At 33.1% G+C, this 26,228-nt stretch overlaps 1 protein-coding gene and 2 pseudogenes across 2 annotated transcripts in view; 1 reads left to right on the top strand and 2 right to left on the bottom strand.

Annotated features, from left to right (window-relative positions):
- The first annotated feature begins 4,809 nt into the window (after positions 1-4,809).
- The window catches only part of GOSR1 (golgi SNAP receptor complex member 1), a 51,586-nt gene continuing 30,167 nt past the window's right edge, over positions 4,810-26,228 (top strand). Inside the window, exons 1-6 of one of the 2 annotated variants that reach the window (XM_006925042.2) lie at positions 4,810-4,898; positions 7,190-7,310; positions 11,178-11,265; positions 11,617-11,724; positions 14,336-14,427; positions 16,819-16,893. In XM_006925042.2, the coding sequence (XP_006925104.1) occupies positions 4,868-4,898; positions 7,190-7,310; positions 11,178-11,265; positions 11,617-11,724; positions 14,336-14,427; positions 16,819-16,893 (515 nt within the window). In that variant the 5' untranslated portion in view covers positions 4,810-4,867. The remainder of the gene's footprint in view (positions 4,899-7,189; positions 7,311-11,177; positions 11,266-11,616; positions 11,725-14,335; positions 14,428-16,818; positions 16,894-26,228) is intronic. The other variant, XM_006925043.3, reaches the window with a different exon arrangement.
- On the bottom strand, positions 13,250-13,368 carry LOC112473402 (annotated as a pseudogene).
- LOC112473238 lies at positions 23,219-23,337 on the bottom strand (annotated as a pseudogene).

Consider the following 26,228-nt stretch of genomic DNA (forward strand, 5'->3'; position numbering starts at 1 on the left):
AGTGTTATTTAGTTTATTGTTCTCCACCCCTTAATGTCTAATGTGAGACTTTACAATTAGAATGAGTTTCTTATAGCTAACATATAGTTACAAGAGTCTTTTGTTTGTTTGTTTTGTCCACTCTGATAGTCTCTGTGTTTTAATTGTATATTTAGACTATTCACATTTAAAGGCATTATTAATATATTTGGATTAATCTCTACCATGTTTGTAACTGTTTTTTATTTGTTACTAGTGCTTATTTTTCTGTTTTCTTTAACTACGTTATGACCTCTCTTAGAGTATCAGTTATATTTCTTTAAAAGTGTACAGATGATGTATTATTGAATCATATACTTAAAATCTATATAATTTTATTAACCAGTGTAATCCTAATAGCTTTAATAAAAAATAAAAAGACAAGAGAGAACTGATACTGTCAAGGATGTGGAGAAAAGGGAAGCCTGTTCTCTGTTGGTGGGAATGTAAATTGGTGCAGCCTATGGAAAATGTCATGGATTTTCCTCAAAAAATTAAAAATAGAATCGCTATATGATTCAGAAATCTCATTTCTGGGTACATATTCAAAGGAAATAATATCTCTATCTCAAAAAGAAAAAAATTATCTTTGTTGTTTTCTAAATATAAATTTTAATTTAATATACATTTTAAATTCATCAAAGCATATTGTCAAATGTCATTGTTTCGCTTCATGTGTACTGCAAATGCCTTATAATTCTCCCCTCCCATCCCTTGTGACTTGCTTTCATTTATTTCGATTATCTATATACTATAGTCACAGAATGCATTTATACTGTTATTACTTTAAATAAAGAGATATCTTTTTGGGTCAATTAAGAATAAAAAAATAAAAATTTTTAAACCTTTATTTCTTCTCTGATACTCTTCCTTTCTTTATGTAGTTACAAGTTTCTGACATATATCATTTTATTCTGCCTGAAAAAAATCTCTTAATATTTCTTACAGGCAGATATGCTGGTGGTGAATACCTTCCATTTTTGCTTGTATGAGAAAGTCTTTATTTCATCTTCGCTTTAGGATAATTTTACTGTCATTCGTTTTGAAGAGTTTTCAGCCATTACTACTTCAAATCTTTTTTTCCGCTTAATTCTTTCTTCTTTTAATATCTCAATTAACTATATATTACACATTTGAAATTTTCTTACAGATATGGGATTGTGTTTCCATTTTGTTTTTCTCTTTGACTTTTAGTTCGGAAAGTTTCTATTAACTCATCTTCAAGCTCAACAATTCTTAGGCTTTGTTGAGTCTGCTAATGAGCCAATCAAAGTTGTTCCTTATTTATAGCATTTCATTTTGATTCTTTCTTTAGAATTTCCATCTCTCTGCTTACACAGCCATCTGTCTTTGCAGGTTGTCCAGATTTTTCATTAGAGCCTTTAACATATTAGTCTTAGTTATTTTAGATTCCCTGCCTATTCTAACATCTAAATCTATCTAAGTTAGGTCCTGATGATTATTTCGTCTTTACAGATTGTTCTTGATTTTTATGTGTCATAATTTTTTGTTGAAAGCTGGACAGGATAAAATACACTAGAGATAAATAGGCCTCTTCCGTGATAATTTATGTTAATATGGCTGGAAGTTGGGCTGTGTTTTAATGTTTTATATAGGTGCCACAGGCTTCATGTGCCTCTAATGTCCCTTGCTTTGTTTCCCATCTTCACATTGGGCTTTCTTGGTCATCATCCTTAGAGACAGTTGTGTTTTTTACATGTTTCAACTGTGATCTACTATTATTATACTGGAGCCCTGTTAGTGTGGTGAAAAAAACTGTGAACATGAACTATAGACTAGTGGTTACCAGAGGACTATAGAGTAGTTGTTACTAGTGGGATGGGGAAGGAGCGGGGAGGTAGACGGGGTAAAGGGGGTCAAATATAGGGAGATAGGGGGAGGGTGAAATGGGTAAAGGGGATCAAATATATGGTAGCTGAAGAAAACTGGACTTTGGGTGGTGAACACGCAATAGAATATACAGATGTTAAATTATAATGTACACCTGAAAATTATATAATTGTATTCACCAATGTTACCCCAATAAACTTAATTTAAAAAAAAAAAAAGACTATCAAGTGATGAAAGATTAGGAAAAAAAATATAAACAGTCCCATGGGAGTTATAGATTTTTCAGTTATCAGCCAGAAATTAAAATGAATCAATTCAAGAAAGTAGAAGACAAGATGAAGAATTTTAGTGGAGAATTAAAATCTGTTAAATTAAATGGAGACTTTTTAGACAAAATGGAGTAGATGTATTTCTCTTCTATTCCTCTCACTAAACACAGCAAAAACCTCAGGCATTATATATAAAACAGGTAAGAAGACTCAGTAAGGTAGAGAGAAGAAGACAGACCAGCTAGAGATCTCATGATCCAAGAAATGACACAATGGTAAGTTCCCTAGTTTTTCTTTTTTCCTCAAATATCCTACAATGGTTGCTAGAGAAGCTGGCAACCCAGAAATGTCAAAGAGTGCAGACCAAAAAAAAGCCTTCTCTGGCAAAACAAACAAACAACAACAACAACAAAAAACCAGGAAAAAGGCAGCCTACTAAGACAGAAGAGTTTTAGACAATGATTGCACTACTCCAGCCAAATTCTACAGAAAACAAAACAAAACAAAACAAAACAGGGCTGTGTCTACCCTCTGCCAGCAAAGGCTGAGTAGGGAGCCTACATTCCATCCTCACCTGGCTGTAGTGAAGTACTACTCCCTGCTGCCTGGGTGGTGTCAAAGAAGGCCATATGGGGAGTCAGGACCTCTACCCCACACACTGGTAATGAGGCCCCGTGCCATGATGTCAGTGTGGGAAGCAGTAACAAGACACCCCCCACACACTGGGGATATCAACAGAGGCCAAGGGGGAGTCTGAACTTCCACTCCCATCTGGTAATAACAAGGCAGTTCCCCACCTTCTCCACCAGCACACTGTCAAAGAAGTTCTGCTTAAACAGAAATTTATAGAAGATCCAGTCTTATAATACCTAAAATATGAAGGATACAATTTTAAAAATCACTCATTATACCAAGAACCACAAAATTTCAACCTGAATGAAAAAAAGACAACAGCTGCCAATATCAAGATGACACAGATGTTGCAATTGTCTGACAAGGATATAATAAAATATTTTAACGAGCAATTACAGATAAACTTAGAAGAAATGATAAAAAGAGTCTCAGCAAAGAAGTAGAAGATATACCGAGAAACTGAATGGATATTTTAGATCCGAAAAATTCAATATTTGAAATAAAAAACTCAGCGAATGGGCTCAATGGCAAAATGGAGGGGACAAGGGAAAGACATGCCTGTGGATGAACTTGAAGACAGAACAGTAGAAATTACCCAATTTAAACAACAGAAAACAGACTGAAAAAATTAGTAAAGCCTCAGAGATATGTAGGACTATAGCAAAAGATCTAGCATTCAAGTCATCAGAAAGTGAGAAGAAAGAGTATGGAACAGAAAAAGTATTTGAAGAACTAATGGCTGAAAAGTCCCTAAATTTGGCAAAACATAAATCTAAGATTCAAGAAGCTGAGCAAATCCCAAACAGGATAAAACCAAAGAAATCTACACTGAGACACATCATAAGCAATCTTCCAAAAACTAAAGAAAAAGAAAAAGTTTTGAAAGCAGAGAAGAAAGATGCCTTAGCTACAATGGAAAAACAATTCTAGTAACGGCCAATTTCTCATCAGAAACTGTGGAGGACAGGAGTAATTGCCACATTTTTCAAGCGCTGAAAAAAAAAAATTGTCAACCCCAGATTTTATTGGCAACAATATCTTTCAGGAATGAAGGAGAAATTGAGACCTTCTCAGATAAAGAAAAACTAATAGAATCTGTCTGTAGCTGGCCTACCCTTTAAAAAATGGCTAAAGGAATTTCTTGAAACAAAGAAAATGATAAAAGAAGACATCTCGGAATATCAGGAAGGAATGAAGAAAAATGGAAAGAGTAAAATACGGGTAAACACAGTAGGCTTTCCTTCTTTTGAATTCTATAAATTGTTTGACAGTTTAAGCAAAAATTATAACATTATCTGATATGATTCTCAATGAATGTAGAGGAAATATTAAAGACAATTATAAATGGGAGTGGAAAAAGGAACAGGTGTGATTTAAGAATTTTTACAGGAGATAAGGTTTCTACATTTCACTTGAACTGGTAAAATGTGGACACAAGTAGACTGTGATGATTTATGTATCTAGAAAGAGTGAGATAGGACAGAGAATTTTAACAAGTTGATAGGACAGGATGAGGCACATGGAAGCAGTTAGTACACATTTTCTAGATTTGGTGGCTGGACTCAAAGGAGGGCTGGGACTGTAACTACTGCAGATAGAGGAACAGGTGGCCAGCGAAGAAGAAGAGCAAATAAACAGTCAGAGATCGTGGGATAACGGAGCACTGACACAGGTGGGAGGAGGATTGGTCTTGGGAAGAAAGAACCTCTGGCTCTGAGAAAGAAAAGAGGCTGGCTGAAGATACACATTGAGAAAAGGTGAGGGAAACAGGGAGTTGCGTCTAAGGATGATTTTTCTCAGCCAGGTAGGCCCCTGTTGAGAAAGGGGTAAGCTGAACTTAGAGCGATGATGCAAGTTTGAGTCGCGAAGAACCGATAGGACAACCAGAAAGACAGGAAGTGTCAGGTGCTAAACCTGTAATTTTCAGTTTTGCCGCTCAAATTGTGTAAGAAGATGAACTGACCGCCAGATGGCGGTGTCTGTGGAAGCTCACGTATCCCATCGGCCCGGGCTCCAGGGCGGAAGAAGGAGGGAAGTTGACTCTCTGGCTCGCGCCAACTCTACTCTCCAATCCCGACTGACGTTGGACAACAAAGATGGCGGCAGGAACCAGCAATTACTGGGAAGGTGAGGGCGAGGCCTCCGTGTGGGTTTCGCTTAGGGGCGGAGGGGCTGAATGAGGACGGATCGTGGGCAAGGCAGCAGAGAAAAGAGCGGGGCCTCCGGAGCGGCTGTGCTGAGGGGCCGGGCTTGTCTAGTGGGAGCCGCGAGGCCTAGGGACCTAAGAGACCGAACGGTCTGGGGCAGGAGGCTGACCTGAATAGCAGCGGGACCTAGGGCACCAGTTGGACGGAAAGGGCTGAGCAGGGATGTAGAGAAAGACAGGCCTAAGTCGCCGCAGAACAGGGTCGAGGAGGATAGCAGAACTCGGACGACGAGTCTTGGGATATGAACTCTGAGAGCGCAGGAGACCGGAGGAGTCAGCGCCTTAGACAGTCGAGTAGGAAAAGAGAAAGGAAGAACTTGTCGGTCTGGTTGGTTCATCGAGGGAAGGTGTATGAGCGGAATGTCTCCTACTGGATTCCCTTGGTTGCTTCAGCCTGGGACTTCGAGGATTGGGTGTCGTGTCGCGTTTGAAGGCAGAGGACATAACTTTACTCTCTGCTCTGGAGATCGGTTTTGTTAAAAAGAGAAAGTTGAGAGAACCAGTGTGAATTGTTATTATTGCATTTGCTATACCTTTTATACCAAAAAAAAAAAATTCCGATTTGACAAGTACATTTATTTAATTCTGAAAATATGATCGGATAAAGTGGGCTCATGTAAAACTCATCCATGGACCATGATAGTAAGCAAAGATTAAACAAGGCTCACCTTTTTCTTTCAAGTGTCTCTCTGCTTTGCTGCAACATAGAAACTGTGCTCTCCGAATCTTTTTTCCCTTTTAATCTATTTCCTATTGCTACCCACTGAAACCTCTGGAAACCACTACAAAAAACAGTATTGCCACTATCAGCCACTGGGTCTAAGATACTTATTCTAGGTTCATCCATTTATGCCTGTCATAACTTTCAAAATGCTTTTACTTGATGTTTTCTACTGGAGAAGACAGTAGCTTGTTACAGAGAAGTGTGTTTATAGTTTAAAACATGTATTAAAAATGACTGCTTGAAATGTGTGAACTAGCTAGAAAATATTTTTAAGTTATGTAGAAGTGGCTGTTGTTATCTTTAATGCTAGGACTTAGGCTACCATTTTTTGAAGCACCATGCTGTAATAATTATAGCAGCTTGTTATTGACAACCTACTCTTGTGTCATATACTTTAAAGACATGATTACTAATGCATAGAAAAGCCCTGAAGGTAGGGGTTTAAAAATAAAAAAGCTGAGGTTCATAGGTTAAGTAGATTGTCAATAAATTTCAGAGTCAGTTCTCAGACTCTCAGAACTTTAGGGTGAGCTGAGATTCTAAAGATTTGGTCTCTGTGAAAATATATTCCATTGTATTATGGTGCTTCCAACTTCTGGTTACTGGTAAGTATATTGAAATAATATTCGTGTTCCTTATTTCTGAAAGATGAGATCCTTATTTTCTTTCTATATTTCAGCCCTTTCGTTTTGACCCCCCACTTCTCCATGATGAGAGTACTCACATCTAGATGTAGAATTTTGAACTGTGGCTCCTCTCAATCAACCACTTAGATACCAAACTGCTATACCAATTTCTCTGCTTGCTTGCTTGTTCCTGTTCTTTCAAAACTTATACTCTTATTTTTGTCATACTTATTTATATTTGATCTTACTAGTAGCACATTGTTTATTTTAATTTCAGCCTCTCCAAATTTCTTTCAGTGAGCTTTAAAAGAAAATGTTTTTATTTTGGTCGATTGTTTTCTTTATGCTCAATCACTAAGTCATTCTACTATTAAGAATTTCATAAGCCTAATAAAGCTTTGGAACGTAAAGAGATAGGAAAATCTTTGTCAAAAACAGTAATAGTTTCTTTTTTATAAAGTTAGCTGGTAAATTGATACAAAGCTGATTGTAAACCATAGTCAGTTTCTTTGTGATTTGTATTTTCTGTTTTCCCCTGAATTATAAAAATTATTATTCCTATAGAAATAATTTCAGGGATGTTAGAACAACATTTGTTGTCTAACTATGTTTGGAATAAAGCTGAAAATTTGCATCTGCCACTGTTTCTCCCCTTTTTGCCCCATCTGAAGTTTAAATAAGTGACAGTTTGCTTTCCTGGGTATGTCTTTGGTTTATTCCTTTTAACACTTTTCTTTATTGGAGAATCTAGATCAGTATATGATCGTTTTCATAGTTTGTTTTCTTCAGAATAGATTTGGGAGTTTTATATCTACCGATGGACTTTTTGTGTCTAATTATTTGCTTTTATAATTTTTTAAAGATCTCAGGAAACAGGCTCGACAGCTCGAAAATGAACTTGACCTGAAACTAGTTTCCTTCAGTAAACTGTGTACAAGTTACAGTCACAGCAGTGTCCGAGATGGAAGACGCGACAGGTATAGGTACTACCAGATTCTGTCTCTTATGCCTTAAATTATTTTTATAGCATTACAAATTAAACTAAAATATATAACTGTAATTTGTTCTATTGCCAAATTCTTTATTTTATTTTTACTCTTTTTTTATAGTGATTTATAAAAATTCTTTATTCTTGAGACTATTTTTTTTTTTGGTATCCCTAGGCAAAGATTATGACAGTGTCAGGAGGAAAATGCTAAGGCTTAAAAATGAGTTTGTGCCAGAAATAAGTTCCCAGCTCAGTCAGTGAAAGAAAATGTGGTTGATTTGCCCACATTGTATTTCTTATATCTTCTGATTGCCAAATGGATCTGAGGAGCTATCCAAATGCAAAGTATTCTTACTGCTATTCCGGCATTTTAGAATGCATCTAATGCAGTGTATCCTCACTATTAATCATCCAAGCTATTTTAATTTTGGTTCTTTTTTGAGAAATCTAGTATACTACTATATTGAACACATAGAAAATATATTATTAATTTTTAAAAATTGTTGTAACAGATTAATAACATTATATAAGTTTCAGGTATACACATTGTAATTTTATATCTGTATGCACTCTAGTGTGCTCACTACCAAAAGTCTAGTTTCCATCTGTCACCATACGTTTGACCCCCTTTACCCATGTTTGCCCTCCCCCTATCACCTTCTCCTCTGGTAACCACCCATCTGTTATCTGTATCTATTAGTTTGTGTTTATTTTGTTTTGTTTTGTTTTGCGTTAATTCTTTTATTTTTTATTTTTTTATTCCACCTGTGAGTGAAATCATATGGTTTTTGTTCTTTTATGTCTGACTTATTTCACTTAGCATAATACCCTCAAGGTCCATCCATGTTGTTGCAAAGGGCGATATTTCATCTTTTTTTATGGCTGAGTAGTATTCCAGTATATATATTGCTATATATATATATTGCTGGATTGTATGGTAATTCTGTTCCAGTCTTTGAATCTTATGCTCACTTTAGGCTATCTACTTGTTTCAAAATATATTAGGAAATATTTAAGACGTTTAGAAAGGTATAAAGAATAATATAATGGATCCCTATGTGCCTATCTCCCAGTTTAAGAAATAATCATTACCAATTCAGTCAGAGCCCCTGATGGCATCCATTTTTTTCCTCCCCATAATCTTTATGTATTTTTACTGTACTGTTTATGATCTTAATTCATAGTATCTTACTGTAGTTATTTTGCAACTTGCTTTTTGTTTAAGGTTATCTTTGAAATTAAACTATGGATACATTTAAATCTGGTATATTCGTTTGCTACGTGTAGAATTACAATGTATGATTATGTCACAGTGTATTCTGTAGATGGACATTGTTTCCAATTTTTGCTAATTAATAATAATTTGAATACCTGACAGTGTTCATCATGTGTCAGGTACTGTTCTAAGAGCTTTATATAAAGACCGCTTTTATTTATAAAAATGTTTTTATATATCTAGCAGTGAAACTGATGGGTAGCAGAGTTATTAGTTGTGATCCTCTCTTTATTGTACATACTTTTTTTAAGGATTAGTGGTGGGTAGGATATTTTTCAGCTAATAATAGCAAAAACTGAGCTTGGATTTGAACCCAGGTCGTTCTGTCTCCACATCCCACGCTCTAAAACTTTCTTTGCACATTCTAACAAAAAGACTCATATACACTGTAGCCAAAGTGTTGCTTCTTTTTAATAGGTCATATTATTAAAGAATGAAAGCTAGCAGGGCCAGCATATTGACTCTGGCTTCTAAAAGTAAGCTCTTGGCGTGTCACGTAGCTTTAATTGCAGTGCATTGCTTTGGGCCTGGCTTTAGCAAGTTAAGAGAATAAAGAATGTTCTTTTCTATGAGTAAACTTATCACTAGAAAGCATATTTCCTTAATTTATGTCTGACTTAAGTCCCCTCTTTGGCTATGCCAATGATTATACAATTTTAAAACTTTAGATAGTTAAAAGATAAAATTACATGATGCTTTTTCTGTGTTCTCCTTACTTCATGAACTGAATGCTTTCATGACTCCTTTAAAGGAAAAATTACCTTGAAGACATTTCTTAAATTCTACAACAAATTAAGGCTGACTTTGTGGAATTACCTCAGCCTAATTATCCCATTCAATAGGAAACCTAAGGCCATGAGGATCAAGATCCAATGTGCATTCTAACGTGTTTTGTTTGTTGCTCAGGTTGAAAACATATCATAATGAATGAACTCAGTGATGACCAGAATTTTCCTTCCAGGATTAATTTTTTTACCTTCTGTTTGAGAACTTAATGGTCTGTGAATCATCACATACCTATAAAATGAATTATTTAATTGACTTTTAGTGTTGTAGAGAATGAATTTTTGACCATTTCCCTAGATTCACATACTCTTCTGAGACTGGCGAATGTAGAGATTGCCCCCTTATTCATTCAACAAGTATTCGGTGAGCATCTACCATGTGCCAAGCTGTATTCTAGGAGCTAGGCATATATCTGTGAGTAAAACACAGACATTTTCCTGCCTTATGTAGTTTACATTCATTGGCCAATTATTCTTTTTCATATATCTGGCAGGGAAGGATCTGTGTTAGTAGTATATAGAGCATTTTTGCCTGCGTGCATTTAAGAGATAACCACAGAACCTTGGATTGGCTCTGAGACATAATAAAGAATTAGATAGTTTTATATTTTTTAAGGCAAATAGATTGAAATATTTCAAGAAGAAATAAAAATTTGGACCTAGTTAAACATCTTTAAAAATAGTTAAAAATCCTTATCAGCTACTTTTTGTCTATTTTTCTACTTGTTACTATTCCTGTGGAAGTGTATATGGAGAAAGGAAATAGTAGTAGCTAAAATACTATTTTGATGTTAAACTGATGATTTAATCTGTTTTCATTTGCCATACCCATTCATTGTCACGGGGCAGGACAAAGTCGTCAGTAAGATTGGCGAGCATAGTCATTGCCTGGGTATTTATCTGTGTTCAGTATAACTAAGATCTGTATTGAGCTGCTCGTGTAATAATACATACCACTTGGGGACTTAATGAAGGTTAGTGGTTTTTCAGAAGAGACAAAAGAAACTTTCAGGGCCTGTGGTTTTAGAATTTTAATCTGTCAAACATAAGTTTCACTTTTAAAAAGTTAGTTTTTCGACTGACTATTCAGATTTTAAAAGAGGTCAACACATTTTTGCAACACAAAACTGAAACAATCGCACAATGTAAGTGGAAATGTAGAGGGTTGGTAGTACCACTTCCCTACTGGACATGGCTCTCTCTGTTAGACTTAAAGCCAGTTCCTGATTATTTAATAACTAGTTATCCAATCTGTGGATCATTTAAATCTCAGTTTTATTTTATTCTTGGTAAGAGTCAAGGAAAGAAAAGAGAACTTATTTTAAGGTCTAAGCATCCATAATTACTTTGGGGCAAAAATTTAAAAGATTATTCCTCACAGATTCCATAGCATAATCCATAATACATTTTATGGCTCCTATTATATGCCATACTGATTAGTTCTACAGTTTTATTTCAGATAATTTGTTCTTTTAGCTTCAACATGTAATTGGGCACTGCCACGGCTTAAGTTACTTTAATTTGGAAACAGTAAACAAACATTTGGAATGTCTCTACATTATTAAGATTGAATGTGTTAAAGCTTGGGAAAATCTTATATTCAGTTATATTTTATACTAAACTTAATATTTAGGACATGTGTGATCTTTACAGGAAAACTATAAAAATTTTGGCTTCTTAAGAAACAGTGAATGTCTCAGGGATTCTACTTGACCTCTTTAAGAATAATTGCCTTATTTTAAGTATGTTTTAAAAAATTAGATTTAAGTAATGGATTCTCTTTACTTGAATGTCTCTTTAGTTCTGACACAACACCCCTTTTAAATGGATCAAACCAAGACAGAATGTTTGAAACAATGGCAATTGAGATTGAACAGCTTTTGGCAAGGGTAAGCTCCTTCTCTTAAATGGCTGTTTTGCTAATAACTGTGTACTTGTTAGATATGGTATTAGATTGTATTAATGTAGACATGTTTATTGAAATCAACCTTTCATTCAAGCTGTGTGCCTCCCAGGCCACTTGAATTTTGATGACAGCCATGGTTGTTATTTTAGCTATATGTATTACTTGGTGGAAATGAATCCTTGCCTCTGCCTTCTTGTTTTTGGTTTGTTTTTGCTGTTAGCCAAAAGGCAAACAGGCAAATAATTTACTTTACTTTTATCTTTTTATAGTACTTTCTAAAATTTTTTTATTGTTTCTTCTTCTTTATTCTTTTTTTTTTTTTTTTTTTTTTTAGCTTACAGGAGTAAGAGATAAAATGGCAGAATATACCAACAGTGCGGGTGTCCCCTCCTTGAACGCGGCATTGATGCATACATTACAACGACATAGAGACATATTGCAGGTAATATATTAGGATTGAGATTTTTATGTTATTATAAGATTTTTTTTAAAATCCCTGAATAGAATGTGTCCATGTGTATTTAAGAGAACAAAGGGAAAAATCTTCTGAGAGGATAAATGCCACACTATAGAAGCTTGTCTTTTTTTACTTTTTTCTTGGTATTATAAAATTCTGAAAATGCCTAATAGCTCTTGCTTTTGCCTGGTAAAATTAAATAATATTCATCAATAGGTAAATATACTACTATGGGAGACCTTGCTAGCTAACTGTAGCAGTGAAATAGCCAATGGTCATGCATAGGCAGTAATATGGTGATTTAGGGTATACTTTCATTAGGCTTTGAAGATGACATGGAAGAGGAGTAATTTACTATATTTAGTATATTGTTTGAGAAAATGTTAAAAGTGTACCAAAAATAAAATAAACTCTTAAAGACTTACATATGATAGTATATAGTATACAAATAGGAAGGCAAATATTTTTAATATTAAAAAAGGCCAGCAACCATTTCTAATTTTAAAAACTCTTGTTAAAAATAGGAATAGAAGGATACTTTATCAGCCAGTGCAAAAATGTGTATATCAGATTAAACGCTAGCATCATGCTTAATAATAATGAACTAAAAGCATTCCAATTAAAGAAAAACAAACAAGGATACCTACAATCACCACAGATGTTTAACATTGTTTTGGAAGTTCTTGGTGGTGCAATTAGACAGTAAAAAGAAAGAAGATTTAAATATTGGAAAGGAAGAGACAAGATTTGTATTATATGGCAGTGATGAGATGGTATAGCTAATACAGCCAAGAAAACTAACTTGAAAAATATCAGAAATACATGCAGTAAGATGGTGGATTACAAAATTAATATATAAAAATAGTTTTTCTCATGCAAAGAGTAGCCTGTTAGAAAATATTATAACATTCTTATATATAAATTTATTAAGTATGTATAGGACTTGTATATATAAAACTGTACTGAGGAACATAGACAATTTACTCTGCTTTTGGGAAGATTTCTCTCTAAATCAACCTATAAATTGAATGCTTTTCCAATAGAAATAACAGGATTTTTTGTTTCATTTTTTTCAAGTTGGAAAGATACCAAAGTTCATTTGGAATCATAAACATACAAGAATAACCGATAAAAAACATGTAAAAATGAAGATTAGTAAAGAATGTCTAGTTCTACCAGATATTAAACCTGTTAAGAAGCTAGAATAATTAAGACAGTTATTTATAAATAACTAACAAGTTATTTATAAAAAATTAAAAACTTGAAAGAGATAATAAAATAAGTAGAGCTGTAACAATTGGTTAATTATTTGGGAGAACCCTCAAATTCTCTTATTCCTCCTACACAAAATAAATTCCAAATAGATCAAAGACTTATATGTAGAAAAACCATGAAGGTTCAGAATGAAGCATGGATGAAATTACATGTTTTGAGCAGTAAAGGACTTTTTTTTTTTTTAGGCGAGGCAACCCTTGCAAGGACCTTACAATCCCTTATTTTTTATTTTTTACGCCTACAGCACCTGGTCTTCCGAGGTGATCTCCCATCCAAGTACTAACCAGGCCCAACCCCGCTTAGCTTCCGAGATCAGATGGGATCGGTCTTGCTCAGGGTGGCATGGCCATAGACAGTAAAGGACTTTCTAAGCAACACCTAATACCAGAAACTACAACAAATGACTAATTTGTTTAACATATAGAGAAATAATAGAAATAAGAAAGAGATAACCTAATGTGAAAATAGGCAAAGGATATGAACTTGTTTATAGAAAATGAGTAGCCAAAAACCATAAATGTTCAGCTACATTCCCAAATAAAAGTACAGAAATCAAAATGAGATGATTTTTCACCTGTTAGATTAGCAAATATTGAAACACTTATAGCCTCTTACTGGCAAGAGTATAGAAAGGTGGGCATTCATCCATTTGCTGGGAACATAAATTGGTGCAGTTAAGTGCTACGTAAATTTAAATGTAGTATTTTTTGATCTAGTTATTCTGCTAGGCATCTAATCTTTACACTTTAAAAAGAGAGAGAGAGCGTTCAATAAAATATATATATAAGAATGTTTATTGGGGCATTTTTTCATACCAAAAAGAATGAAAACTAAAATGTTCATCAGTAGGTAATTTATTATGACAGAGTTGTAAGTTTACAGTTCTCTTGGTTCTGTTCTGTTCGGTTTAAGAATTAAATTTCTCCAAAAATTTCAAAAGGATGAAATTTGAAAATAAGCCCCATTAGGTGCACTAATGAGTAGAAAAAGTCCCTTAAGTTTTATCCTAGACTATTTGAAGTCGTTTTATCTCAGAATTATTTATTTCTTTACAATTCTGTCCCATAAAACAAGGTACTCTAGAAGATAATGAAGATGATTTAGTGGCACTATTACTCTAGCACTGAATTGTTTTCATTTAAAAGAAGTTGGTCACTTTTCGGGAAAGTGATTATAATGTTATTTTTACCTCTTGGCAGTTTGATTTCTTCAATAACAGTTTTCTTGACAGAAATTTATAACATGATGACAATGGGTAACTAACCGATTCAAGATGAAAATATATAATTAGCTTTTGAGACTGGATATTGATTTATTGCAGGATTATACACATGAATTCCATAAAACCAAAGCAAACTTTATGGCAGTACGGGAAAGGGAGAATCTCATGGGATCAGTACGAAAGGATATTGAGTAAGTTACTTTTTTTATATTTTGTAGTATGTTTATTCAGATTTAGATTTAGAATATATCCATGATTAATAGCAAATCGAGCAGCAGAACCATAATTTAGATTTCAAGGTTTCTAATTCCTAATTCACTGTTCTTTAAACAATATGGTCCTAATCTACTTTGCTGGTCTTATCTCTAGCTTCCTCTAGTTTTATCTTTGATTCCGGCCAACCTTGACCTTCCTATTTTAATTCAAAGTCCAGCTTAGATGATATCTTCATGAGTTTTTTTCTCATCTCCTACAATTGTAACATTACCAGTATCTAAAGCTCTCTGTGTTTCCCTTCCTGATTACCACCTACTCCCACCACCCTCTCCTTGCCCCAATAGTTATATATTCAGGTAGTTATCAAAGTAGCTTTTACTTACCTGGAACTGAAATAGTTGTTTTTTTTCTAGATTTTATACAAACTCAATCTTACATCAAATTATTTAAGGATCTCCAGTATTTTTATGCTGATCTCAATCCATAATTTTAAAGATTTATCCTTCTATCTCTTTACCTCATCTTTAATAATCTAGCATTGCATACACATTTTTGACATTTTTTTTGCAACTAAACACAGCTGACAAGGTTAAATCAATTAGGTATCTAATTAAAACTGAAGACTTCTCATTTTTGGACCATCTAGTGACACCTATCTCACTTGTCATAAGTTTATGATACTTAAGTTTCATAAGTATGACACTTATGTTTCATAAACTGTAGTATATATTAGCATATCATGAACTGATATAAATCATGTGTACTCTGAGAAGAATTTTCCCAGAGATCCTTTATTTTGTTGTAGTAGTAAGACAGTTTTGCAGGAGAAATAATTGAATATTCAGTGCATCCAAAACTCTAACCCAGTATTATCCAGCCACCAAAGTTACGTTTCTACCTCCAGAAATTATCTTAGAAAACTAACTTTTATCATTTGTCTCTTTTATCTGTTTTTAATGTTGTAGTCATATGTACTCTGTGTAACATATAGGAGTAAAAGAAGAAACATTTTTACCATAATTAGGAATTTTGTAATACTTTTAGTTCTCAGGAACATGTAAATCTTTTCATTTCTGTATAGTCTATTTACATATATCTCTTAAGGAAAGCATTGAGAACCAATGTAGGGGACAGCCTTTAATGTATAGGCATTTAGTTTCCTCACAGTTTGTGAAAAATCAATAGAATACAGCCCACTGTAATAACTTGCTTTCTGAAAGATGATCATAAAAAAAATATGTTCATGCATTCATTAAACTGTTTCCTGATTTCCAACCATGAGTAAGACACTATGTCAGTCACAGTAGAAGGTAGTAATAAAAAGACCAAGTTGGTCCTCTAAGAGTTTATAATCTAGTTGCCATAGGGGAGTAAGGCACATTTCAAATTAATATAATATGAGGCAGAATACTATTAGTGAGATGAGATATAGTAGCAGTAACTGCCATTTTAAAGTTTTTTGCAATTACATGCCACTTTTCCATATATTATCTCTTGGCTTCATGTAATCTTTTGGTATAGATAGAAATTATTAGTTCTGTTTTATAGAACTAGATACTAAGAGACTTGTCTAAAGTTAACTGGCTAATAAATGATAGAATTTAGATTTAAGTCCAAATCATCAGTCTTCCAAATCCAGCATGTCCTTAGTTACATCAGGCTGCTTTTCCTGGTGTTTTCTTTCTGCTGTACTTTGCACATTACCATTCTTAGCCAGGATTTGAGTTTTAGCATCATGACCCTCTTTTGTCTAACTGCAGTATGTGTTTAGTTACTTGAATTTATTTTATTCTTGACACTTTATGTAAGTAAAGAACGGAAACATGAAAGTGTTGATAGTAATGATACAAAGCATTTTCTGGTAAATTTCAATGCACTTAAGACTAAGATAGAAATTGTTAACTATGCCAAAATTGACAGATCTTTATCTTCATTTTAATGCTCCTTAGGCTTCAGTTGATGGACTGCATGTACCATTGTGAAGGAAACATTTTGTTTCAGTAGCTCCCCCACTCCATGTGCTGTATAGTAATCATTCTAAAGTTTTACTTACACTTGGAGAGAATAAAGATATAGGAGATAATAGACAATGAAAGGAAAAGTAAGATTTCTGTTTGTATGAGAATGTTGGATTATTTTGGTGAAAAATAATAAACTCTTAGGCCTAAATTAGAGAGGTATTCATATTTATTTGTAATAGATGTCATTTTTAGAAGATGATGAAAAGGATTATACATTTTAAATTTTCATTCAGAACTGTGGAGAGCCTCAATTTGTCCAGTTTGGATATTACTAGACTCAGTCACTTAATCTTTTTTTGCAGTATCTGCTAAAAATATTCGTAAGTTTTCTCTATTTTGTTCTAGGTCCTATAAAAGTGGGTCTGGAGTAAACAACAGAAGAACTGAACTATTTTTGAAAGAACATGATCACCTTCGAAAGTAGGTATTATTGAATATATATATGTGTACTATGTAGTTTCCCATACTTATTAATTCATTTACTTATATAAGAAACATTTTATGGTGTTTATTATAATAAATGCTTTATCAGTGCTAATTTATTTAATTCTTCTAATGATCCTACTTGGTGGAAATAGAATTGCAACTGTTTTGACCGTAACTATGAAAGAAATTATGCTGTCAACTATACAAAGTCTGCATTTACATCACTTTATTGTTTTTTGTAATATGTCTTTTCTTGCCTAATGCTGCTGTTCTTTAGCAAGTCAATTGCTCTAATACTTCTGTCTACTACTCTAGGTTATTAGCAATAATAGTAGTAATACTGATGCTGACTTATGTTCAAATGGCCTGATACCACTTATATATGTCAAGAAGCTTTGTAAAGGGTAATTAGCCATTTATCAAATCCAAAGAAAATATCATTTTTTAAGAATTTAGAAGAAACGCCTAAAATCTTGGATGAACTGTGTATGTATATCTTACTACAAGGCGCCATACTCTATCCCTGTTTTATTTATTTTTTTCTCTGAAATGTACTGATTTTTTAAATTATTTTCTCAGTATTTTGTTACAGAACTTAAAGATCAGAAAATTACTTAACATATGTGAGCTCAGCCTTTAAGCACTTGAACAGCTACTACTGTTCATGAGTTACATGTCATGAATTATGTTATTTGCTGCTGAATGTCATAAATGAGTCATGTTCATATGAGCTTAATGTACTATTCATTTTATTTTTCTTAAAAGATTACCACTTTAAATATAAGCTGTTAAAATCAGAACACAGAAGGATCAAGGTCTTTTTATAAGTCTGGATGCTTTTAGTGTCTACTTTAATCTGTTTAATATTATTGATTGGCACAAGGGGGCAGTCTTTCCTAAAGTATGTTTGGTTTATAGTTATTCATAGCTTCAGTGGTTCATTTTTGTTTGATAAAGACCATCATAAAAAGAATTTTTGCATTACATACAAAACTGTATTAAGTATATTCTTGGGGTATAGAGTAATTTTTAAGTGATAAGATTCTCAAGCAGCACAAAATAAAGATTAGATTGCATCAATGTTTTTATATTTATTGCCTCAAAAAGAAACAAATACAGTAGTTTAATTACTTCAAGAATAATTTATTGCTGAAAAGATTATACCAGAGTAATCACATGATTAATATCTCTTTATTATTTTAGAATACATTATTATAAATTATACATGAAAATTTGCAATTTTGCATTTATTTTAATAATTCAAATAAAATCTTCAGGAGTTTAATATTGTCCATTTTACAGGGAAAAAATACAACAGTTCAGGGCACACAGCTTAAATAATTGTTTAGGGTTATAAAGGGTTATAAAGATGATAAAAGGATTAGAAATCAAAAGGGTATTTTCTATTTTTGTTTCTAGGACAATTTTATATATGATATGCTTTTATATTTCTTTCAGCATTAGTGTGAAAAAGGTTGTATATGCTCATTCTACACATACAACCAGGGTGAAGTTGAATGGAATACGAGCTGCTGATGAATTAGAGAAATTATTGAGACTAAAAACAAAGGCTTAGACATTACTTTCAGTATTAGAATACAGAGCTTCCAAATACATTTTTGAAAAATCAATATTTGTGTAAATTACAAATGCTACTTAGGTAATATAAAATTATGGACTAATGTGTACAAAATAATATGAAAAACTTTCTGTTTTTTTCAATGATGTTGTCTCGTAATTTATTTGTTAAATGTTTTGTGGAAGAATTGGCAAGATTTTTTGAGAATAACTTTAATACAAAACCTCTTTATCGTACCTATTTTAGGAAGTCTGAATAATTCAGCAAAACATAAAAAAAAAACAATTTAAATCACTCAGTACAGCTTCTGTAACAATTTTTATTCATTAGTAGATTGTGAGCCTTTCATGTTATTTGATAATTTTTTTGTTTGTTTTTGAATAGATTCTTTTAGAGTCAAAAGGAAAGTTTATTAGAAAAGGGGTAACACTCCACAGACAGAGTGGGTTTCCTCTCAGAGGCAGAGAATAAGAAGGACTTCTTAACTTTTAATAGTGCATCTATTACCTAAACAGATAAACCATAATTTGCGTAACCATTTCCCTAAAGTTGACCTTTTGGATTATTTTCAGTTTTTACTGTTATACATATTGAAGTCTTTGCATGTATCCATAATTATTTCCTTATGATAAATTTCTAGGATTAGAATTGAAGGATTATAGAATATATTCATTATTAAAGCTTTTGATATAGTATTATCAGATTTCCCTCTAAAGGTTTTCTAGTTTAGAATCCCATTAGTGGTGTATATGTAAACATTCCCCAATGCCCTCAGTAATACTAATATTTTGATTTTTTTTTTAATTCATACCACAAAGATAGGTAAAAATTCTCAGGCAATAAATTATTTTTAATATAAAGAATGCATTTCACTGGAGAAAATGTAGGTTAAGCAGCCAAGCAAAAGAAATATAAAAAGTAACAGTTAAATTAACCTAAAAGTGAGATAGACAGCAAAAGATTATATATATCATCAAGCCCATTTGTAATTAATAGGCCACATTTGCTGCTAGGGTACTTTTTATTGTGATCTTTCATGAAAACAATTTTATACCCAGTAACTCAGGTAACTAGTTTGATTTTATGCAGCAAGGTCGGACTTTTTATGGCTGGAAGCATATTTAGATTTTTGATTCCTCAGAATATTGTTTATTTATGTTACTGTTTCTATAACTCATTTCAAAAGTACATATTTTTGCCTTGAAAACAGTAAAACAATTTTTATAAATGAATGCCAAACCTAAAAAAAATGACTTCGAAATGAATTGTTTTTATCAGTTTCCCTTAATACTCTTTCTGTCTAAAAATAAATGTTATCATCTAATAGCTTATCTTAAGGATGACAGTAATTTCTCCTCCTATATGATAGATAAGGTAACTTTCATTTTTCACTTGTCTTTCTCAGAGTCAGGCTTTTAGCTATTTGTTTTTTGCTGGACCGTAGATAGATTTTTATGAGCTCTTTGGTTCCTAGTTAGATTAATTTCTCTCCCTTTTTATAATTGTTCTCTTTCATTGCTCCCTTATATTTTCCTTTTTGAAAGAAGTATGTGAATTAGTTTTTTACTTTACTTGGTTGATGCTGTTTAGTTGTTTCATTCTGTTTGGGAACTTTACCAAAACTTCTCATTCCCCTTCTTGACTTTCCTGTCACTTTACCTAAAAGAGAGGTCCTCACCTCCTTCTTCATTGAAATTTTTAACTTTTTGCTCTTTACTACAGATTTACCTATAGGAGTACCATTCTTTACCCTTTTCCTATAGTTTTTAGAGAATGAGATGTTTCTCCCTGAGAAGGCCAATACATTCATCTGGCTTTAGTTTCTATCCTTATCTGCTACATCAAGTATTTTACTCTTCAGTCATTTTATGTACTGGCTCTTTTTTTATAGTTTATAAATACAGGTATACCCCTCTTCATTGTGCTTCACTTTATTGTGCTTTGCAGATATTACATTTTCATCAACATAAGGCAAGACTCTCCACCAACTAAAAGATTATGACTTGCTGAAGGCTCAGATGATGGTTAGCATTTTTTAGCAATAAAGTATTTTTTAATTAAGACATATACTTTCTTTTTTTTTTTTAAGACATGATGCTATTGCATACTTAACAGACAACAGTATAGTGTAAACAACTTTTATATGCACTGGGAAACCAAAAACTTCGTGTGACTCACTTTATTGCTGTATTTACTTAATTGCCACGGTCTGGAACTGAACCTGCAGTGGTTCTGAGGTATGCCCATATACTCGCCCATATCTCTGTGTCAGTAATCATTTCCTCCTTGGCCTATTGACTTGTCCCCTCACAATTCTACTGAGCATGTTTACTTTGGAGACATCATTGATCTCCTGAATGCCAAATCGAATAGACATTATTTGTTCTTCATATTGTTCTACCTAATATGATACTGTAATCTCTTCCCTCCTTCAAAATTTAGGCTACTTTAACAATGAAGGTTACTGATTCTTCACTAAGCCTTTCTTACTACTCTTTCTTTGTTTACTTCCTGAGTGACTTCACATGCAGCCTCAGAATCCTTTCACATACACTGCTCCAGGCAGAAATTAGTTGGAGCTAGTCCACAAGATTAAACTTATTTGCTATCTACTCTCTTATTTTTGTTTAATTATTTGTCCTTGACACAGCTCATAACAACACTTCCTCCTCCACAGAGATGGCAGCTATAAAAATGACCTAGCAAAGAGAAATTAAAATTTTCATTTACAGATTTATAGGAAAAGCAACTGGTGAGGTTTTTTTTATTGCCAAAAGTAATAAAACCAATAAGAGAACTGAAGAAAGAGGGACAAATTCCAAAATTCTATAGAGCCAGCTCAGGAGTGAAGCTGAGGAATTTTATTCATACTTGGAGGCTATGTTTGTTTTTATGCAAGTACTCTGATTTGCGGGCATGTCATGATTACAGCTGGAATTGCAGACTAGATGTTTTAAGCACAGCAGCTTAAATATTCTTGACACTTTAAAAAGACCATTGACAGTGTTTCAAAGTAGTTAAGATATTTAAAATAATATAATTTTTTGATTCTTAAAATATAATTCCATTTAATTACATTATATCATAAGAACATACAAATATACCCTTGGTTTTTAGAGAGGTTTTTTTTTTTTTAACAGTTTAGTTTTCCCCGTTCATTAATATGCCACTTTTATCTTGACTTTGAAACCTTAATAGATTTATTCCTTGAATTGGTATAATAGATAGGGCATTGGCTTTGAAGCCATACAGACCTGAGTTCAAATCCTGGTATGGACTGTGTATTTTTGGGAAAGGGCCTTAAACCCTCTGACTCTCTACTGCTTTTAAATGGGGAAAATTTAATCCTTGCTTTGAAAAATATTATGTGATTTCAGATGATAGTGTAAAGTATTTACCTAGAATGGTGCCTGACATATAGTAGACCAAATCTCAAATTACATTGAGCCATTCTTGCCCACAACGGCATTAGAATGGAAAAATAGCCTAGTACCCTTGAATTGTGTGCTTAGAGCTAGGTAACAGAGACTCTAGCCCTCTAGCCCTTCAGTCCTAAAATGGCATAGGAATAGATGAATGTCAGCTAACCCTGATTATCTATTAAAACTAAGAGTTTGTTTTTAAATCATTTTTTTAATTTATTACTCACTAGATTTTCGTTAATGTAATGAATGGTTTATTTATAACCTTCATTATTTTTAGATGGAATTTCTCAAATTTCAGTTGCATTTCATCAGTTTCTTTGCATTTATCTGAACGTACATGTAATTTTTTTTGCATCAGTTTTTGTTGTTTTAACAAGCATTTGTTGAGCATCTACGATGTGGAAAGCATTGTATTAGGTGTTGGAGACAGGGTAATAACATATAGTGGCATTCTCCCCTGTCTTCAGTGAGCTCTGCTAGGATGTTGGAGGCAGAACAGAAATGTTAACAGGTAATTACAGTGCTTTACTATATGGAGAGATTTGTGCATACTACTATAGGATCACATTAAAGGGAGTGATTAACTCTGCTAAAGCTTCTGGAAGGGTGTTATAGAAGTAAAACATTTGATTTGAGCCTTGAACAATGAGTAGATATTGACCAAGTAGAGCTAAGAACAGGTTTTTGGAAAAGGTGAAACTTGAACCTTATGCCCATATCTTCCTTTTAACAAAAGTCCGTATTATTTCTGGTAAGTTATCAATATGGATATATTAGAAATGTCATTCATTTAGTGCCTACCTGCAAACCCTCTTCCAGATTACAGACTTTATTTTACCCATGGCCGGGAAAGGGCAGTCTTATAATAAAGCAAGAGAAAGCAGTGGATGGGTGAACTGAAAGGTCATGTGGAGTTAGTCTGAGGCTGCCTTTTTTTTTTTTTTTTAAATAAAAATCAAATATACAAGGTATAATTTACCTATAATAAAAATGTACCCATTTTAAATGTACAATTTAGTAAGCTTTAACAAATGTAGATACTTTTTACACTGCTCATCACAGTCAAGATACATAACATTTCTATCACCACAGAAAAGTTCCTTATGCCCCTTTATAATCAGTCCCTGTCTCTCATCTTAGGCAGCTGCTTACCTCCTTTCTGTCACTATAGATTAGTTTTACCTTTTCCAGAATTTCATATAAATGAATTCATACAATATATACTTCTTTCACTTAGCATAATGTTTCTGAGATTTATCTAGTTTTTTTTGTTGTTGTTGTTTGGATTCTTTTGTTTTTTAATTTTTATTTTTTACACCTACAGCACCTGGTCTTTCTAGGGGGTCTCCCATCCAAGTACTAACCAGGCCCGACCCTGCTTAGCTTCCGAGATCAGATGGGATCGGGCTTGTTCAGGGTTGCATGGCCTTAGACTCTGTTTTTTAATATCAGTAGTCGGTTCCTTTCTATAAACTGATTAATTTCCACTATATAATATACTTCAATTTGTTTATCCATTCATCCATTGATGGATATTTGGGTTTTCAGCTTTCGGCTATTAGAAATAAAGCTCTTATGAACATTCATAGACAAATTTTATGTGCTTATTTGTTTTCATTTCTCTTGGTAAATACCTAGAAGTTGTGTTGTTGGGTTATATGGTAAGTGTAAATGTATGCTTCACATTTTAGGAAACTGTTAAACTCTTTTCCAAGCGGTTATACCATTTTGCATTCTATCAGTACCCTTTTGAGAGTGCGGGTTACTTTAAAGTCATGTCAACACTTGATATTGTCATTCTAATAGATATGTAATATATTCTCCTTGTAGTTTTAATTTGCATTCCTTTGATAACTAACTAATGATCAGCATCCTGTCAAGTGCTTATCAGTCGTTTGTATATCTTTAGCAAAGTATCTGTTCAAATCTTTTGCTCATTTTTAATTGGGCTGTTTGTCTTCTTAGTATGGAGTTATAAAAGTTCTTTCTATACTCTGAATATAAGTCCTTTGTTACATAGAGGTTTTGCAAATATTTTTCTTTGACTTTTTATTTTCATAATGGTGACTTTCAAAGAAGCAGAGGAGTTATGTTTTAATGAAGTCCATTTGATCAATCTTTTCTTTTATGATACATTTATTTTCAGCCTAAGAAATTTTAGCCAATCCAAAAGTTTAGGCAAATATTTTTTCATTTTCTTCCAGAAGTTTTATGATTTTAGCTTTTACATTTAGATTTATGATCCCTTTGACTTCATTTTTATGTATGAAATGAGTTAAGGGTCCTGGCTCATTGTTTACCTCATGGATATCTTATTGTTTCAGATCCATTTGTTAGAAAGACTGTCCTTTCCCCCATTGAATTATGTTAGCACCTTTCGTTGAGAATTAATTGACCACTTGTTAGTTGGTTTATTTCTGGACTCTGTTCTGTTCCATTGAGCTACATTCTTATGCCAATAGCTTTTATTGTTCTAAGTACTGCAGCTTTATAGTAAGTCTTAAAATGAGGCAGTACAAGTCCTCTAACTTGGTCCTGTATTTTCAGAATTGTTTGGCTCTTCTGGGTCCTTTACATTTCCACATAAATTTTACAATCAGATTGTGAAAAAGCCTGTAATTTAAAATAAGATAACATTGAATCTATAGAAGAATTTGGGGGAGAATTTCCATCTTAACAATAGCAAATCATCTAATCCAGGAACACGATATGTTTTTCCATTTATTCAGGGCTCTTTTTATCTTCTCTCAGCATGTAGGTTTTCAATAAATTATGTTAGATTTGTTTTTAAATATTTCCTGTTTGGGCTGTGATTATAAATGGAATTTTTAATTTTCTAACTGATTATCGTATATAGCCTTTCATCCTGTAATCTTGCTAAATTTACTTATTAATTTAATAGCTTCTTGGTAAAACCTTTGGAATTTTCTATGTATGCAATCATGTTATCTTAAGAATATAGTTTTATATCTTCCTTTACAATTTGTATTATTTTTATCCCCTTCCTCGCTTATTGCACTGGCTATGTTCTCGAACACAGTGATGAATAGTGGTTAATGCAAACATTCTTGCCCTGTATTTTAGGGGGAAAGCATTTATCATTAAGTTTGATATTAACAGTTTTCATGCATGCCCTAATCAGGTTGAGGAAGAACCTTTCTCCTTATTTTGCTGAGAGTTGTTTTATTGTTGATTGGTTTTTCTAAGCTTTTTATTTTGAAATAATTTTAGACTTACAGAAAAATTGCAGAAATAGTACAGAAAATTCTCGTATACCCGTCACCCAGCTTTTATGTTCCAAGATCTAATTCAGGATCCTTTATTGCATGTAGTTGTCTCCTTAGTCTCCTTCAATCTGTGACAAACTTGGCTAACTTTAATTTGTCCTAGAAACATCAGACCCAACTTGAGGGATATCCCACAAAAGTAATTGACTAGTGCTATAAAGTGTTATATGGTCATGACCATTATGTAAGTAAGCAGTTTTGTCAAGAATACCAAACAGTGATGTTGGGTCCTTCTTAAAGCCTCATGTCAGGGTGTATTAACATGTCAATATATCTTATTGATAATGCTAACATTGATTGCTTTGTTAAGTAGTATCTGCTAGGTTTCTCCACTGTTAAATTACTGTATTTACAATTGTAATTAATACAGGAGAAGATGCTTTGAGACTATGCAATACTCTGTTTCTCCTCAAACTTTTCTCACTAATTTTAGCATCCATTAGTTAATCTTCCTTCCCTAGTTATTACTGTGGTGTTTGCCTACTGGTGATTTTGGGTTTCCATTATTCCTTGTACATTTATTAATTGTAATTCTATGAGGAAGAACTGTCCTTTCTCTCTTTTTTTTGAATGCCAGTATATTTTTTTTTCATACTATATGTGCATAATTTTTTTTTTAACATTTTATTTTTTTATTTTCCCTCTCCCCCCTCTCCCCTCCCTGCTGGTAACCACTAGTCCATTGTCCATGTCCAAGAGTCTCTTATTTATCCTGTTCATTTGTGTCTTTTAGGTTTATATCTCACATATGTGATATGTGATTTTCAACCTTTTCTATCTGGCTTATTTCGCTTAGTATGCTTATTTCAAGGTCCATCCATGTTGTTGCAAATGGTAGTATTTTATCTCTTCTTATGGCTGAGTAATATTCCATTGTCTATATGTTTCACAGCTTCTTTAGCCAATCATCTGTCGTAGGATACTGGTTGCTTCCATGTTCTGGCCTCTGAATAGTGCTGCTATAAACATCGGTGTGCAAATATCTTTTCGGATATGGGTTCGCAAGTCTTTGGGGTAAATACCCAGTAGAGTGATTGC

The sequence above is a fragment of the Pteropus alecto genome, unplaced genomic scaffold (genome assembly GCF_000325575.1).
Source record: "Pteropus alecto unplaced genomic scaffold, ASM32557v1 scaffold98, whole genome shotgun sequence".
Lineage (NCBI taxonomy): Eukaryota > Metazoa > Chordata > Mammalia > Chiroptera > Pteropodidae > Pteropus > Pteropus alecto.